This window comes from Physella acuta, unplaced genomic scaffold (genome assembly GCF_028476545.2).
Source record: "Physella acuta isolate Inbredline_101_S28 unplaced genomic scaffold, ASM2847654v3 ptg000915l, whole genome shotgun sequence".
NCBI lineage: Eukaryota > Metazoa > Mollusca > Gastropoda > Physidae > Physella > Physella acuta.
The window spans coordinates 224735-240244 of NW_026732432.1; the positions used below are offsets into that span (position 1 = coordinate 224735).

Sequence of the window (15510 nt, forward strand, 5' to 3'; positions counted from 1 at the left end):
TCATTTCTAGAACAGTAATAGTTTAGAACTATTGCCTGAATTTTTTTGTGAGAAAATATAAAACTGAAAAATAGCACAAAAATTTGGATTGAAAATTCAAATTCTGAAAAATTTTCTAGAATCCTCCAAACTTCTGAAAAGTCACATCCCTAAATAAACCAAAGTAATATATGTACCATATATTTTCATATTTCAATAAAACAAACTTTTTTTTAGATGTACAGAATCTGCTTTTACCTTGTACTGTTTGTGTCTGATATTTTAATTCCATTGAAGTACCAACTTATTTTTGGAGTTGGCTGACCAGTACTGTTACATGATATCAAAAAAACTTCTTGAAAATCTTTTACAATCTTTTTTTGATCCGGTGAAGTGGTCATTTTGGGGGGAACTGTGAAAAAACATGCATAATTTTTATTTTCTAATTTGATTTAAAAAGAGTTTTAAAAATCAGAAAGTAGTAATACTGTAGAAATCTTTTTTTGAAGCTGGTTTAGAATTTGTTTGCAATTTACAAAATCTGTATGTAAAACAGGTAATACACTTAAAAATAATATATTTATTAGAATTAAGATGTAACACTTATCAAAGTTCCTAAGTTTTGCTATAAATTATTTTTTAATGGCAAGACAAAATATAACCAGTTAAAATATTGTTAGACATAAATAATCGTATAGTGTTATTTCTTATAAATAAACTACAGTAAAGAAAATAGAAATACCTAAAATTTCAAGCCTAGTTGATTTTGTTAGAGTTTTTGTCTGTCCTGACACAGAGCCTTCACACTCATAGACTCCAGCATCCGATGAAGTAACAGAGCTAATGGTCAAAACTCTATTAGAATCAGTGAACGTGTATTTGGCTGTTCCTGATGTGATTTCTTTTCTTGATGATCCAGTACCTTGATACCATTTAAGACTAACAGATCTAGTTGAAAAAAAAAACATTACATGTATCTTTTAAAGGCTAATAAAAAAAACAATACATGTCTACAGATTGCTTATTTATTTTGGTTTGTATCTCTATCTTAGGAATTTAATGGTAGAATTTTATTATGTGAGTGATGATAATGAACACTGCTTTTTTAAAATCAATTTCCAATTTAGCCATCAATCTGAACATCTTTATAAATGATCTAATAACAGAAAACTTAAAGATATTTATTTGATTCACTACATCTTTATTAAAATGCAACATCACATTTACAGAGCCATTTGAATACAAGTAAAAGAACTTACTGTCCGTTGATAACACATTCTATTTTAACAACATTTGGCCCTTCCACACCAACTGTAGAAACTGGTGGCTCGATCACAAACTCTGGAGTGGCTGTTACAGTCGAGGCTGTCCAAATATTTCAGGAAATAAAGAGTTAAAATTTTCAGTTTTAAAAAACAAAAAACACATTGAAAAATTGGAGAGACTTTCAAAATATGCACCTAGTAAATAAAGTTACCAATGTCATCTGTAGAATAGACAATAGAACAGAGATGGAAAAACAACTGAAGGATAAAATGTTATATATTTTACTAATAATGAAAAACTTTTTTCAATCTTAAATCCAATGGTCATTTTATAGTTCTAAAGAGTTTTGTAATTCAAACTTTTTCTCAAATTAAAACTTCTGTCCAATCTACACTATTTTATAGTAGCAACAAATATATCAAAACAGAAATTTTCTGAGAATGGGTAAAATCAATTTTAGAGTTTCATTATAATATATGACTACACTTTGAAAGAATAAAATGATTGTGTAACTACAAAGTAGGTGGATATAAAACAGTTTATCTAATATTATTTAATACTTCTTTTATTTTCATATAATTAAGCTCTCCTTTTGTGGATTAGTTACTGTGAGTCAAGTGTAAACAGTCAGTGCCTAAAAACATAAGACATCACTATCTTTTCACTATCTGAGAACTAAAAAATTTTAAAACAATGAACAATTAGATAAACTCAAACCAACCTGCAATACTTAGTATAAAGTTGCTGCTTGTGGTTTCAAGAATACCGGTTGGCAGTACATGGGACATCTTGACTTTATATTGATTACCATTCATATTTCTATTGACATTCAACAAGACCAGCTGATTATTAAGAGATATATAAACGCTATCTCTAAGTTGAATTTTATCACCACCCAGAAGCCATGAGTAATTAGCTGTATTTAAGTGTGTTACATTTGGTGGGGTGAAAACAACAAACTTCCCTTCTTCAAGATTAAAGGTTTGATCAGAAGTCAGTGGAAAGGTTACCAATTCTGAAAAATAAAATTGTATTGGCTGTGACTTTGCTTTTAAATTTAGATCAGCTAGCTACACTTCTTTGCTCTTAATTGTAATATTATGAGTCAAAATGTTATACATATTGGGTCTTTTCACCCAGATTTTGAAGTGCTCTCACACCCACCCAAACTGTCCCCACTAGTTACACTATAGTTCTTAACTTTGTAAATGATAAAAAATATAAAATATTGTAATATGAAAATATAAATATCAAAATCTATGAACTTTAATAACAAAAGTACTACAAACCTTTGACCACCAGTGTAAAAGGTCTGCTTCGTACAGCTGCAAAATTATTTTCAGCAATACATCGGTAGACTCCTGTATTTTCTACAGCAGCAGTGAGCTGATAGACACTCTCTGAAGTGTTTTTAACCACAGTGTCATTAAAGGTCCAGATAAATCTCAGGGCATTGCTGGCAGAAATACTCAAGTAAATAAAGCTCTTAGTTTCAACTTCCAAGTATGAATCTATTGCAGGTCTATAAAAGCTTGTGATTTCACTGGTAATTTCTGGGGCTATTTCTATGATAGTGAGAGAAAAAAATAAGCACAAATTGAAATTTTTTTTATTTATGCAAGCTATTTTTTTTTTAAAATTAATCAGGCAAGTAATAAAATAAAGTAATTATTAGGCATGGACCTTAGGGATTTTATATGGGTACAATTTTTTTTAGATATTAAGTGAACTCTACTTTATCTGCCAGACTACTGACCATCATGTAAAACAATAGTAACAAAATTCAATATGGCAAGAATATAACTTTGACTGTCTTGTAAAGTTTTACAAAAACATTTATGACATATAACTCTGGAAATTGAGAGGATGTTTTTCTATTTACCTTGACCTTGAGAAATGTTGAACAGCCAAAGATAAAATAGCAGGTGCAGCCATTCCTTTTTTCTTGGCATGGCTGGAATTTTTCTCCACACAGCTGTTAGAACTGTACCAAGTACTCAAAATAAAAACATTGTGTGCTGTAAAGTGAAACAAAATAGATTTAGTTTAAACTCTGATTTAGAATTGATTCTAATTAGTAGATTATGACCAGGACCAATCAGATCATATTAAACATAATAACACAAAAAGGCATAAGACAGTGTTTTAAAAAAATTATTATTCTATGACTTTTCTGACTGGGTTAAAGATCAAATATATTAACACAGTTGGTCATAAGAAAGTTTGAAAATCACTGATAACACAGCCAGGATTGTATTTTTGAGGCAACAACAAGAATCAGACCCTTACAGCCCAAGACTAGAGGTCCCTAATACTAATAGGTTAAATGAGTAAAAAATGTGTATGTATTTTTTACCATTATTTTAAAGATACAAAATATATATTTTTATTAACATCTTATTGGTGGCCATGCATAGCAAAACAATAAAAAAAAATACAAATCAAAAGTAATATTAGGCTTTTGTTTTTCATGTCAACTTTCACTTTCTAACAAGCATCACACAAATTGTCAGCTGAGACAAAAAAATTGTTTTCATTTACCTCAACTTTAATCTAAAAGTGTGCTCAATTAGTTCTAGGCAGAGCAACAAATGCTTTTATGCCTTGGTAAAAGACTAACATATTTGATGATGTAACAACTAACATCCCAACCCAATCCTTCTGTCATCTGGGGTGCTTTCCCAGCGTGCTAGGCTAAATTAGGCTGGAAGTGTTAATTAAAATCTATGAAATCTATATAACCAGTGGTGTTTCTAGGGCAGTCTCACTCTCTGTGGCACCTCATGGTGGCATGCCCAATGTTTCTTTCAGGCTTTTATCTCCCGGTGGGGGGGGGGGGGGGTGGCTTGATATTTTTTTTTGGGGGGGTCAACATATTCCCTGGGGGGGGGGGGGGGGTGGACACAGGTAAAAGTATATATTTTCTATATAAATTCCATTTTGTTTGGTGGGAGGTAGACTTTCTTGCCTGGAAGAAATTCTGGTCATGCCTCCCCCGCTCAAAAAATATTTAAATTATGTCTGTATGACTATTTAACTTTGATTAATCCTAAATTGAGATGACAAAAGTAAAAGCTTTATTGTACAATGCCTTGGTGTCACTGTCACCACCCCCTTCCCACATAGTTTAACATGGTGTGGGTCAGCACCCCCCTGCCCCCCCCCCCCCCCCTCAAAATGCCTTTTTTCTTTCAGGCATCTCTAATGGTCAGGCGGGGGGGGGGGTTCAGTGGAAATAGATAGGTTTCAAGTGCCCCTCCCCTCCCCTGAAGAAAACTTGGAGTAATCCTGACCTTACAATTGCTAGGCACTGAAGCTACTAACTACTAACATCAATATTTTTAATATTATTTTAGGTTTAGGACAATATTATGGTATGTAGATTCTATAATCTATAGGCCTACTCTATAATATGTAATCTAGATCTAGGCCTATAAACTATACTACTTAACTACTAACTATAGTATATGATTGATAGTATTGATAGGTTAGTTAAATTAAGTTAAAATTAGGCCTAAATAGTAAATACTACTAAATAGATCTTGAGTTATTGAGATACAGATCTGTGATTCTAAATCTCTCACAATTTCAATGTGTCTGAATCACTAACTTGGTAGATTTGAGAAAGACCAGCTGACAAATGTAATTTGAAACTCAGCTGTCACAGTCACTGTCTAAGCTAAGACTAAGAGTAGAGTCTAGAGTCTAGACTTATCAAATTCAATAGTACAACAATAGTAATACTAATAGACACTGGTTTAACTAATCATATAAAAATTCAAGAGCAGCTTTTCGCCCCTTAATAAAAACACATTTCCAAACACTTACACACAACGAACGCAGGGAAGCCGCCTAAGAAAGTGTGATGTTCAAACTAAACCGAAATTCCTTATCCTCAAACACTGTCACTGTCAACAACCCAAGGCGGAAGTTGACATGGAATCGGCCATACTGCAAAGACGATATCTCTTTTTTAAAAAAGGACAGGTAGATGACTGAGAATTCGCTTGAAAAATTGATATAAATAGTCCAAAATATCAATAAATGGTAAATTTGTTGTGTATTTTAAGTCTAATCCGAACTTTTCCGAGCTGTAGTAAAATTTTAATCGATACAACAAAAATTCCAAACATGAAAACGCGTTCTTTGTTTTCGTATTTTTTATAATCTCGGGGACAGGTAAAACCACTCGGTAGAGCTCGACAAGCTTCGGCTTTAGTTGTGGCGATCACGTGACGGATTTGATAAATGCTGATTGGGAAGAAGCGAAGTTTTGAACGATGAGGCATACAGGCGTGGGAAAAATGCACTCGTGCACTGATGCATGCGATTACACAGTACTGAACAACAAATCTACCGAATAGCACAGATTGACGCGTGTATGACCTATGTGTTGTTAGTAAAATAACGTTTTATCATCAAGTTAATTTGTTGTTGGCTTTTAATTGGCATAAACCTATATAGTTAATTTTAGAATACCGTCAGCCACAATTTAATGTCCGAATCATGTTTTTAAATGAAGCCATGCACTGATGGTGTTTTGAGAAGACTGGCTAGGTTGGGGGGGGGGGGGGGGGCTGTAGTAGCGCGGTAGAAATAGCGTAGCGTCATTCCCAGACAAGAAGACCGCTTACATAAGTATACCATTTGTATTCATATACCATATGTCGTAAAGAAACGACATACTTTAATCCCGCACAACTGGAGTGATCCCGTTATAACTGTGTCTTGACGCTCGACTTCACTTGTCCTATTAAATATTGCTTAGTTCATCAAGTAAAGTTTAAAGCGGTAAAGAAAGGGGAAACTTGTTAACGGGAGTATATATATATATATATATATATATATATATATATTTATATATATATATATATATATATATATATATATATATATATATATATATAATTGTTTAGCCCGTGAACATAATAAAGACACATTACATACATTTGATTTTTTAAAACTTTAAATAGTACACGAGTGTAAAAAATAAATTTAAAATATATCAAGTCTACACTTACTGACCTTCGTTAAAATAAACACATTCCGAGGATAACCTGGAGGGGTTCTGAATTCTCTCCCTTTTGGGGTCACCAGCAAACAATGGCAAGAGCGGCATCTATCTTATCTTATGCCGGTCGTCTGCTGTTTGACGTACTCGCTGGTACAACAGTTCGGTACCAGCGAAGGTGGTCTACCAACTTAATAAAGTGGCCATGTGTTACCGCTTTAGAGGCGTATACCACCAAGAGAGCAATTTTTCTCTCAGGAATCTCCTCTTGGCAACGCCCCCACCCCCCCCCCCCCCCACCCCCCCCCCCCCCCCCCACCCCCCGAAGAAAAAGAAAAAATCTTATATAAATCTTGTATCTTATCTATATAGGGGAACCGAAATCCGAACAAAAAAAAATTTTTTTGCACCTAAACTAGTGGTTTTGTAAAAAAAAAATTCTCGCTACAGCAGTGATTGTTCAACAGTAACTAGCACACACTGCTGCGAAGAAAAAAGACAACAAACAAAATGAGCTGTAGTAAATAAACCCTTAGTGATATCCCCTGAACTTTCTCGAATATTCTTACATAACACTACGGTGGATGGCAACTCGGAGTAGACATGATTTTTAATCCATTTTTAATTAATTAAACTTTAAAAAATAGAATAGAATCTCGTAGAAGAAAAAATGAGTTGTGAGCGGCAAAAAATGTGCGGAATAATAGTACTTTATAAATTCATATTCGTTTTTTTTTTGCGAAATCGGAAATCGCGTAAACTACTACTTCCGGTAAACGGAAATTACTCAAAATTTGAAAGATGGCAGAGAATTAGATCTTTTACTTACATGTGAAATTTCATTTATCTATCTGAAACAGTACTCAAGTTATAGGCTTTTGAAAAGTTGAAAGTTCCACTTCCGGTTATCGCAAATCGCTGAAAAGTTGATACAGAACAACAAATTTGATATAATACTTATATATGAAATTTAATTAGCCTAGCTGTAACGGTACTCAGGTTATCGTGGTTACAGACATACACACACACATACACACACACACAGACGTACGGACAAAATTGCAAAACTATGTTTTTTTCCAACTCAGGGAGTTGTCAAACGTAGAGATTTGTAAAAATCTCGATTACAAATCTCGATTTTTTTTTGCACGATTACAATACTTCATATACGAGAAAGTAAAAATAGGCAAATCTTCAAACCACTTTCATGATTTATACTCCTCTTTGAATGGTCTAATTAGGGTACTCATAAAACTCATTTAAATAGTATTGTACTAGGCAAATAAAAAAGCAATTGCTTCTCTTGATTATTATTAAAATACGTTTAAATAAACCGGGAGTGATCTCCCCTAAACTTTCTCGAATATTCTTATAAAACACTACGAGGGATGGCACCTCGGGATATAGACTATATTTTTAATCCGTTTTAATCACTTAAACTTTTTAAAATAGAATAGAATCTTGTAGAAAAAAGAATTGCACACCAAGTGAGCGCCAAATGAAATGTGTATGTAACACATATAGTTACCAGCCAAGGGGGGATAAGAATAAAGTTTTAATTAATTGAGTTGCGGCCCCTGTGGGACCGAAGCCCTGTTGATGTAGTTTGTTTTGCATGCTCTTCTGTGAGCGATTTTACCTGTGTAATTATGGGTAGTTCGTGCCTAGCCGTGTCAGTCACACGCAAGGCTGCTGTCTGTGGACATGGAGGGTGACGGTACCAGGAGGTAGACATAACAATGTAGACCTAATGAAGGTAGTGTGGTTATTTAAATCATATTTATTGTTAGAATACGTATTTGTGTATTCCTGCTAGTGCTGCATGTTGCACACTAGTTAGGTTGAGAGTTTTTAAGTATTTATTATTGTAATACTTATCGGTACTTGTTGGCAGTATTGTGTACTGGCCGAAACATATTTTATTGCACCCGTGTATGTTTTTAGCCTACACGTGGTATTATCATTGATGTAACCTTTTATTTACATTTGTTTTAGGGCTACAGTTTTTGGTTTTTTGGTTTTGTTTTGTTTCATTATACATCTCTAATCGTCGTACTACTGTTGTTCTACATCGCCGTCATGGCTCGATGTACTGATGAATAAAGTCAATTAGTGGACAACAGCGTTGCTTCAATGTGTCCTAATTTTTTCCTAAATCTCAGGGTCAGCCCGTCTTAACTCCAACACCTCAGTGGGTAAAAGCTTCCCCACTGAGTGAGGGTTACATCTACATGTATAAGAGTGCGGAATATTATTATTACTTTATAAATTCACATGCGTTTTTTTTTGAGAAATCGGAAATAGCCTAAATTACTACTTCCGGTCAACGGAAGTTACTCAAAATTTGATAGAAGGTAGATAATTAGATCTTTTACTTATGTATGAAACTTCATGTATCTATAATAAATAGTACTCAAGTTATAGGCTTTTGAAAAATTGAAAGTAGAAAAAAAGTCCACTTCCGGTTATCGGAAATAGCTGAAAAGATTATACGGATCTACAAATTTGATATATTACTTATATATGAAATTTCATCAATCTAGTTATAACGGTACTCAAGTTATCGTGTTTACACAGACATACGCACACACAAACATAAGGACAAGATAGCAAAATTTTATTTTTCCGACACAGGGAGGTGTAATACATCGAGATTCGCAAAAATCTCGATTTTTTTTTTCCTGCCCGATTACAATACTTTCTCTATAGGCCTAGTTCGTATTTATGAGAAAGTAAAAAAAAAAGTAATTAAAATTAATAATATAAACGCAAAAAAAACCAAAAAAAAAAAAAAAAAACAAGAAAGAATAACACGAACACGAGAAACAAAAAAAAAAAGGAGATAAGGACGTTTTTAAACTCGATCCTTCAGGTCCTAAATTAGTTTGTCTATGTATTGTTTGTTGATGGATATACTTTTGCAATGAAATAGGTTAAATTACTAAATTAGGAAATGGTTTAATTTGAAATATAGTCAGTCAGTCTCCTAATATATATATATATATATATATATATATATATATATATATATATATATATATATATATATATATATATATGGGGATTGTTATCATGAGTTACCGCAACGGGTGACACCCAACATAGTGACGCCACTGCATGTAATATTGGCTAACTTTAATTATTTTAACGAATAAAGGGCTCTTCTGTTTAATATTTTTAAGTTTCTACGGTTTAAAAAAAAATTCCCCCCTATAAAATAACTTTGGAGACGTTAATCTTTGGTACTAGGTTTGATAATACTGATACATCATATAATTAAATGTAGTACTTTATCTAAATAATTCGCAATCGCAGTTGTTGTTTTTTATTTACACAGCAGATTTTGTTGGCTGAAGCACAACAGTGCTAAACTTTTGTTGGTAAAACTCCAAAAATGTCAGTTTCTAATTCCTCCCCCCCCCCCATTCAATCCCATAAAAAGCGGGAGTGAGTTCCCCTAATATTTTTAGTATATGTAATATAACAGTTTAAGTGTTGGGATGCCACTTCCAGTGGATAGGCTATAGAAATGATTGATGTGTTTGTGACATAACTGCTGGTTGTTTTCGAAAAAACACATAGAGGCAATTTTTATAAAGAATAATCTGCTTTATGATAATGTGATATAAAATAATCGAATTCTAATGGTTTTTGTGAAAACTGAAATAAAATACCATTTCCAATTAAAATAAAATCGTTCAAAAAGTGACAGAAATCAAATACTTTTATATGAAATTTCGCCCATATAACTGAAACAGTACTCAAGGTATGGCTAATTAAGAACCAACGTAAAGATTAAAATAAACCTTGGATAATTATATTACCAATGTCGTCTATCCTAACTGAAATGGTACACAACTTATCGTGTTTACACAAACAAACACACAGACACAAGATTTTTCTGACTATGGAAGGTGTAAAACGTCAAGATTTGTCAAGATATCGGTTTAGATTTTTAGCAAAACTACAATACTTCCTCTTTACTCAGTATACGAGAAAGTAACAATCGAACTAATAGGCATAGGGCCCACATTCTGAAACTGATCTAATCGATGACGGATATATTATGTAATGCGGCATTACCCGTGTACTCAACGGGTATTCCCATTTTGATGTGTGTTGTCAATTCAGACGTGGACGTTTTGATTACCCATTTTTTCATGGATTCAAAATTTGATTTAAAAGTTGTGTGGCACAGTAGAACATTTATATTCTATAAGACATTTCGTTTTATTATCAGATTTTTCAAATGTTACTCGATTTTCGTTGAACTATGTCTACTTGTTTTCTTGATGAGTCCAATATTCATATATATGTATATTTTATTCATGGGTTATGAAGATAAACTTACAGGCAGGCTTGGATTTAAGGATATGATCAATGAAACTTTCATATATCTAGATTTCTATTTGCAAGGTAATTTAAAATGTATTGGAACTCAACTTATGCTCTATCCTATTGGAAGGTACATAAAATTAATACTGATTTTGCCTAGTGTTTGTTTTTTTAATATACAAGATATCATATTCAGTGGTAGAAAAAGGACTGTTGTGTTTATGATGCTGTCTTTTTTTACTGGAAGCCTCGGATATTTTGCTTTAGAAGGTTCTGAAAACTTAGTATACAAGTTGACAAAAGGAAACTTAATACGATGGATGGACAAGAACATTATGTTTTCTACCATAGACTTAAGTGAACAAATTTCAATTTCGCAGCACTTCCCTTATACTCTAGACCGAAGCAACAGATATCCTTTGGAGGATGTAGTGTTCACGTGTGAATATGCAATGACTCTTCAAACTGATCTAGCGGATATACATAATCTGTCATACTGGCAGAAAAATGGGGTACCTATCAAACCCGATGATAGAGTTTCTGTTAATTTAAGCATTATTAAGAATGAACATTTTCCAAAAGAATATACTGTCGTATCAACTTTGTCAATTCTGCTAATCAACGAATACGATTATGGGTGTTATTCTTGTTGCTACGGCGAAGAACCAAACTTTTCCATGGCATTGTCTGACCAGCAGAATACTTCACAATACAAAAGCTCTGAACATCCTCTTCTAGACTGTGCCCGCTATTTGACGCCCGAAAACAATATTGACGAACACAATACAATTAACGTTAAAAAACTACGTTGCATTGATGGACTGGAGTTGTTCAGACACGATCAGAGTGAAAAAACTGTTCCAGTGAAGGTGATTCCAGGAGCGATTATGGTCACCCATGCACGATATTGGACACTGGCTCACAAAAATGATGTGTGGGCTGATGTCTCTTCGACTGGGGGTGATTCGGTTCCTGAAAACTTTGAATGCTGCTCTCTGTCGGTTAAACTTTACTGGATACTTTACAGAGGCGGAGCTTTCGTTGATTTACCATTCATGCTACAGCTGTCTGATGACCAATATGTTCATCTCATTAGATATCAGTGTATTTGTAAGACTTCTGAGTTACAGACATTCACATTTCATAGAATAGTATACAACAAATTCCCTAAAGGAGTTGATCAAGTAAAAATACAGTACCCGGTAAAGCTTTTATTACAATCTACACACCATGACAATGAAACCTACAGCTTCTGTGCTGGGGAGGACGACTCCATCCCATTTTCTGTTTTTGACAGCTTATTAGAGAACAGTTATTTCACGTTATATAATACAGACTGCATTGTTGGCCTGGTAGTTTCACTTTACATTGCTTTGGTAATGTATTTGATTATCTTGATTAGAAACAATATCTCAAAACCCCTATATAAAATGTGTATGTATTCTTTCCACGTGGCACAACCAGAAATAATCAACAAGAAATATGCTTTCTTTTTATCGTATAATGAGGAAGATGATTACGATAGGGCCGTTGCAGAGCTCTTGAAAAATTGCTTTTTACCCCCAACTGTCTTTGATGTGGAGTCTGAAATACTTGCGGGGAGTCACACTTTTTCGGAAATCTCAAATGCTATTGTAGATAGCCAAAGATTTATTGTCTTAGCCTCAAAATCGTACACAGATGATCCTCTGAAAGAAAGGGAGTTGCCCTTAATAATGGAGACGATATGTGATCAGTCAACTGTACCGAGAGATCGTTTGCTGGTCATAAAACTAGACGCATGTGAAATGACCAACACCCGCCAATCGCATTGTATCACTGTACCTGATGGCATGAAGCAGAAGTTTCAAATCACTTACAATTGCTTGGGCCAGTTTATGGATTGGGAAACAGCAACACGCCCATCTAAGTCGGGGATGTTTAGAGCAATCCTAACATGGTTAGCCCACTGTGACTGTACATTCAAATCAGCAGCAACGATAATAATAATGTTGTTTCTGGTCTACCATTCACCACTGTTCAGCGGTTTATCAAGAATTCATGTGAAATAACAACAATAAAAAAAATTTGTGACGGGTATTTTTTAAAAAAAACAGTCTTTGGTCGACCTATGAACCTGCTTGGCTCAAACCTCACCCCTATCAAATACATAATATATTGGAACCATAGTTCAAGTCATGATGTGATGACTACAACTTTTGACATTTATTTTTCTCAATGGCGGCTTCCACTTATTGGCCATATGGTTCTGGTCCCACCTTAGTAAAACAAAATATTCATCACACATGTTAATATTTGCAGCAATTCAGTACTTATGTAAATCAAATTTTGTTAATACTGACTATAATCCGAGGTTGTTTATTCATTAAATCTAGCAATGTGAACAAAACGTAAAAATATTATTTGATTGTGTAAGCTGCGAGCCAAATTTTAGCAGACAGTACCTTAACTTTACTTTAAAATTGCGTTTTTCTATTTGTGATAAAATTATGAGATGTTTTCAGCGTTTCATTCAGGCTTATCTCCGGAAGGCACTGCCTCCCTCCCTGGAACGCGCCCTACTACCCCCTCCTCTTAGGGATAAAATAGGAAAAAAATATTAAATTTAAATAGAAAACAGTTTGGCTCAACTTCTCATGTCGGAGAGTAATGTCAGAAAGAAACCCTAATTGGAATCAGTGGCGTAGCGAGGTCGGGTGTCACCCCAGAGGCGTAGCGCGACCCTTCCCGGGGACAAACTGTCAAATTTTCGATTTGCACCCCCCCCCCCTCAAACTTTCGATTTGCACCCCCCCCCTCAAGTTTTCGATTTGCACCCCCCCCCCCCTCATACTTTCGATTTGCACCCCCCTCATAGTTTCGATTTGCACCCCCCCCCCCCAAGTTTTTCTCTATATATTTTGCTATTTTTTGCCTTGGTGTCACCCCCCTAAATGGTGTCACCCGGTGCGGTCCGCACCCCCCGCCCCCCCCCCCCCCCCTCACTACGCCCCTGATTGGAATAGATTTTATAGGACTTTGGACGTTGAATACGAACAAGGAATTATTGCCGTCACTTGTGGACAAATAATCGGACAACTTTCAGTTTCTGAAAATTTAATTATATTTATTTCCTAATTTATAAATCGGTTGTCGGTTGTTTCATTTAAATCAATGCGTATTAGCAGTATGTATTATCCTATTTTATCACTATGTTGAACTTGTAACTATATTTTACAATTACTTTTTATCTTGAAAAAACAATTTAATTTAGTGTGAGTTTTGTGTAGGTTAAATGCATTTGTTAGCTTCATGTTAAAAGGACTAACATATACAGTTTACAACATATTGCATTTAACGGTATCCTAAACAACACACCTTTAAAAGAGGTGGTAAAAAAATTAAATTCATTTATAATCAATGTATTTTTCCATAATTTCTTTCAAATCTTAAAATAATTAAATGCATAATCAAATCACTTGTTTGATCGTGATGTTGTTTTTTAATGTGGTCTTTTGAAATCATATTATAATACACATGTATATGTAAGCCCTGGGTGTAAAATCCTTATCTAATCAACCCCTAGGACTATAAACTACTGGGCGTCAGTGCAACCGTGGATAAACCCACGGTGGTTAATCCTTAACCTTAATCTAGATTTTTTTTAAAAAGATAATCCATTTGACGTTGCTTTATTAAAACAAAACAAAACCACTTCAAAACTAAAATACCACTCTATAAACAATTCGTAAAATTAAAAACAATATCGTGATTAAGAGTGACGAGGAGGAGATTGGGGGGGGGGGGGGGGGGGAAAGGGGGTGAAAATGTGTGACAATACACTTTTGCATTTAAAAAAATTAAGTATGAAATTTAATCTTAGCCGTTTTTTAGCGTTTTTGAAAGGTTGTTTTTGTAAATTATGATATAAATTAATTTATACATTCAATGTTGAACGAGCTCAGTAAATATTTTAGAAAAAAAAAATCAATGGTTTAGAAACGAAAGCTGTCACTTTGAGTAGGGGGGGGGTGTAGGTGGAGGCGTGAGGTATGTAAAGGGTGGGTGGTCTGTCTTTTGTTACAATGTGTGACAATAAAAGGGGGATGGGGGAGGTGAAAATCGTTAAAGAAAGATGTGAAGTCATTTGTGGATGACCCCATTGGTGTGTAAATATTGTCCCCACTTCCTGTTTACAGCTTTTCTATAATTGAATGGGGAGGTCGAGCTACAGAGCTCAAACACTGGGGTTCGGCCAGCAAAACTTTCCCATCACAGTTTATTAATCGTGGATACCAATAAAGTCTTAACGATACTTTATGAACCAGCACATGTGGATGAACTATGCTATTTGTTATATAGCTATATAGATAAAATAACTTAGTAACATGCATATATAAATACATACATACATACAGAGATTCTTCCAGGCATATCTGAAATGTATATAATTTATATAGAAAATATATACTTTTAACAGTGTCCGCCCCCCCCCCCGAAGTCAGTGGCGGAACTAGAAAAAAAGGGCCACCCAGCAAAAAAAATTGTTTGCCCCCCCCCCCATATATATATATATATACATATATATATATATATATATATATATATATATATATATATATATATATATATATATATATATATATATATGTTTTGAAACCACGGACGTGTTCTTTGTTTCTCGTTGTTTCCATATGACCACTTCCAGTATTTAGAGTATTTTAGGCAATGTTAGCTCGCTCTTCCTTTTAAATTGTTATTAACGTATTCTTAATGTAAGTCAATGGGTTGTCTCAATGTCTACAATTTGCAAAAGATATTGACACAAGTTAAACATTATCGTTTTTAAATGGAAAAGTCAAACAAAGAAATAATGGAATTTTTTTTTAATTCGAGAAATTATATTAACATGATATCTTGTGATAACATAATTATTTTTT

General features: G+C 34.0%; 1 protein-coding gene across 1 annotated transcript in view; it reads right to left on the reverse strand.

The window, feature by feature from the left end:
* LOC131953278 (protein sidekick-2) overlaps positions 1-5475 on the reverse strand; it is a 28196-nt gene extending 22721 nt beyond the window's left edge. Inside the window, exons 1-7 of the mRNA XM_059316396.1 lie at positions 5074-5475; positions 3128-3263; positions 2535-2810; positions 1967-2260; positions 1239-1344; positions 722-927; positions 238-391 (exon numbers count right to left, since the gene is read on the reverse strand). Of these exons, the coding sequence (XP_059172379.1) occupies positions 238-391; positions 722-927; positions 1239-1344; positions 1967-2260; positions 2535-2810; positions 3128-3197 (1106 nt within the window). The 5' untranslated portion in view covers positions 3198-3263; positions 5074-5475. The remainder of the gene's footprint in view (positions 1-237; positions 392-721; positions 928-1238; positions 1345-1966; positions 2261-2534; positions 2811-3127; positions 3264-5073) is intronic.
* Between the last annotated feature and the right edge of the window lie 10035 nt (positions 5476-15510).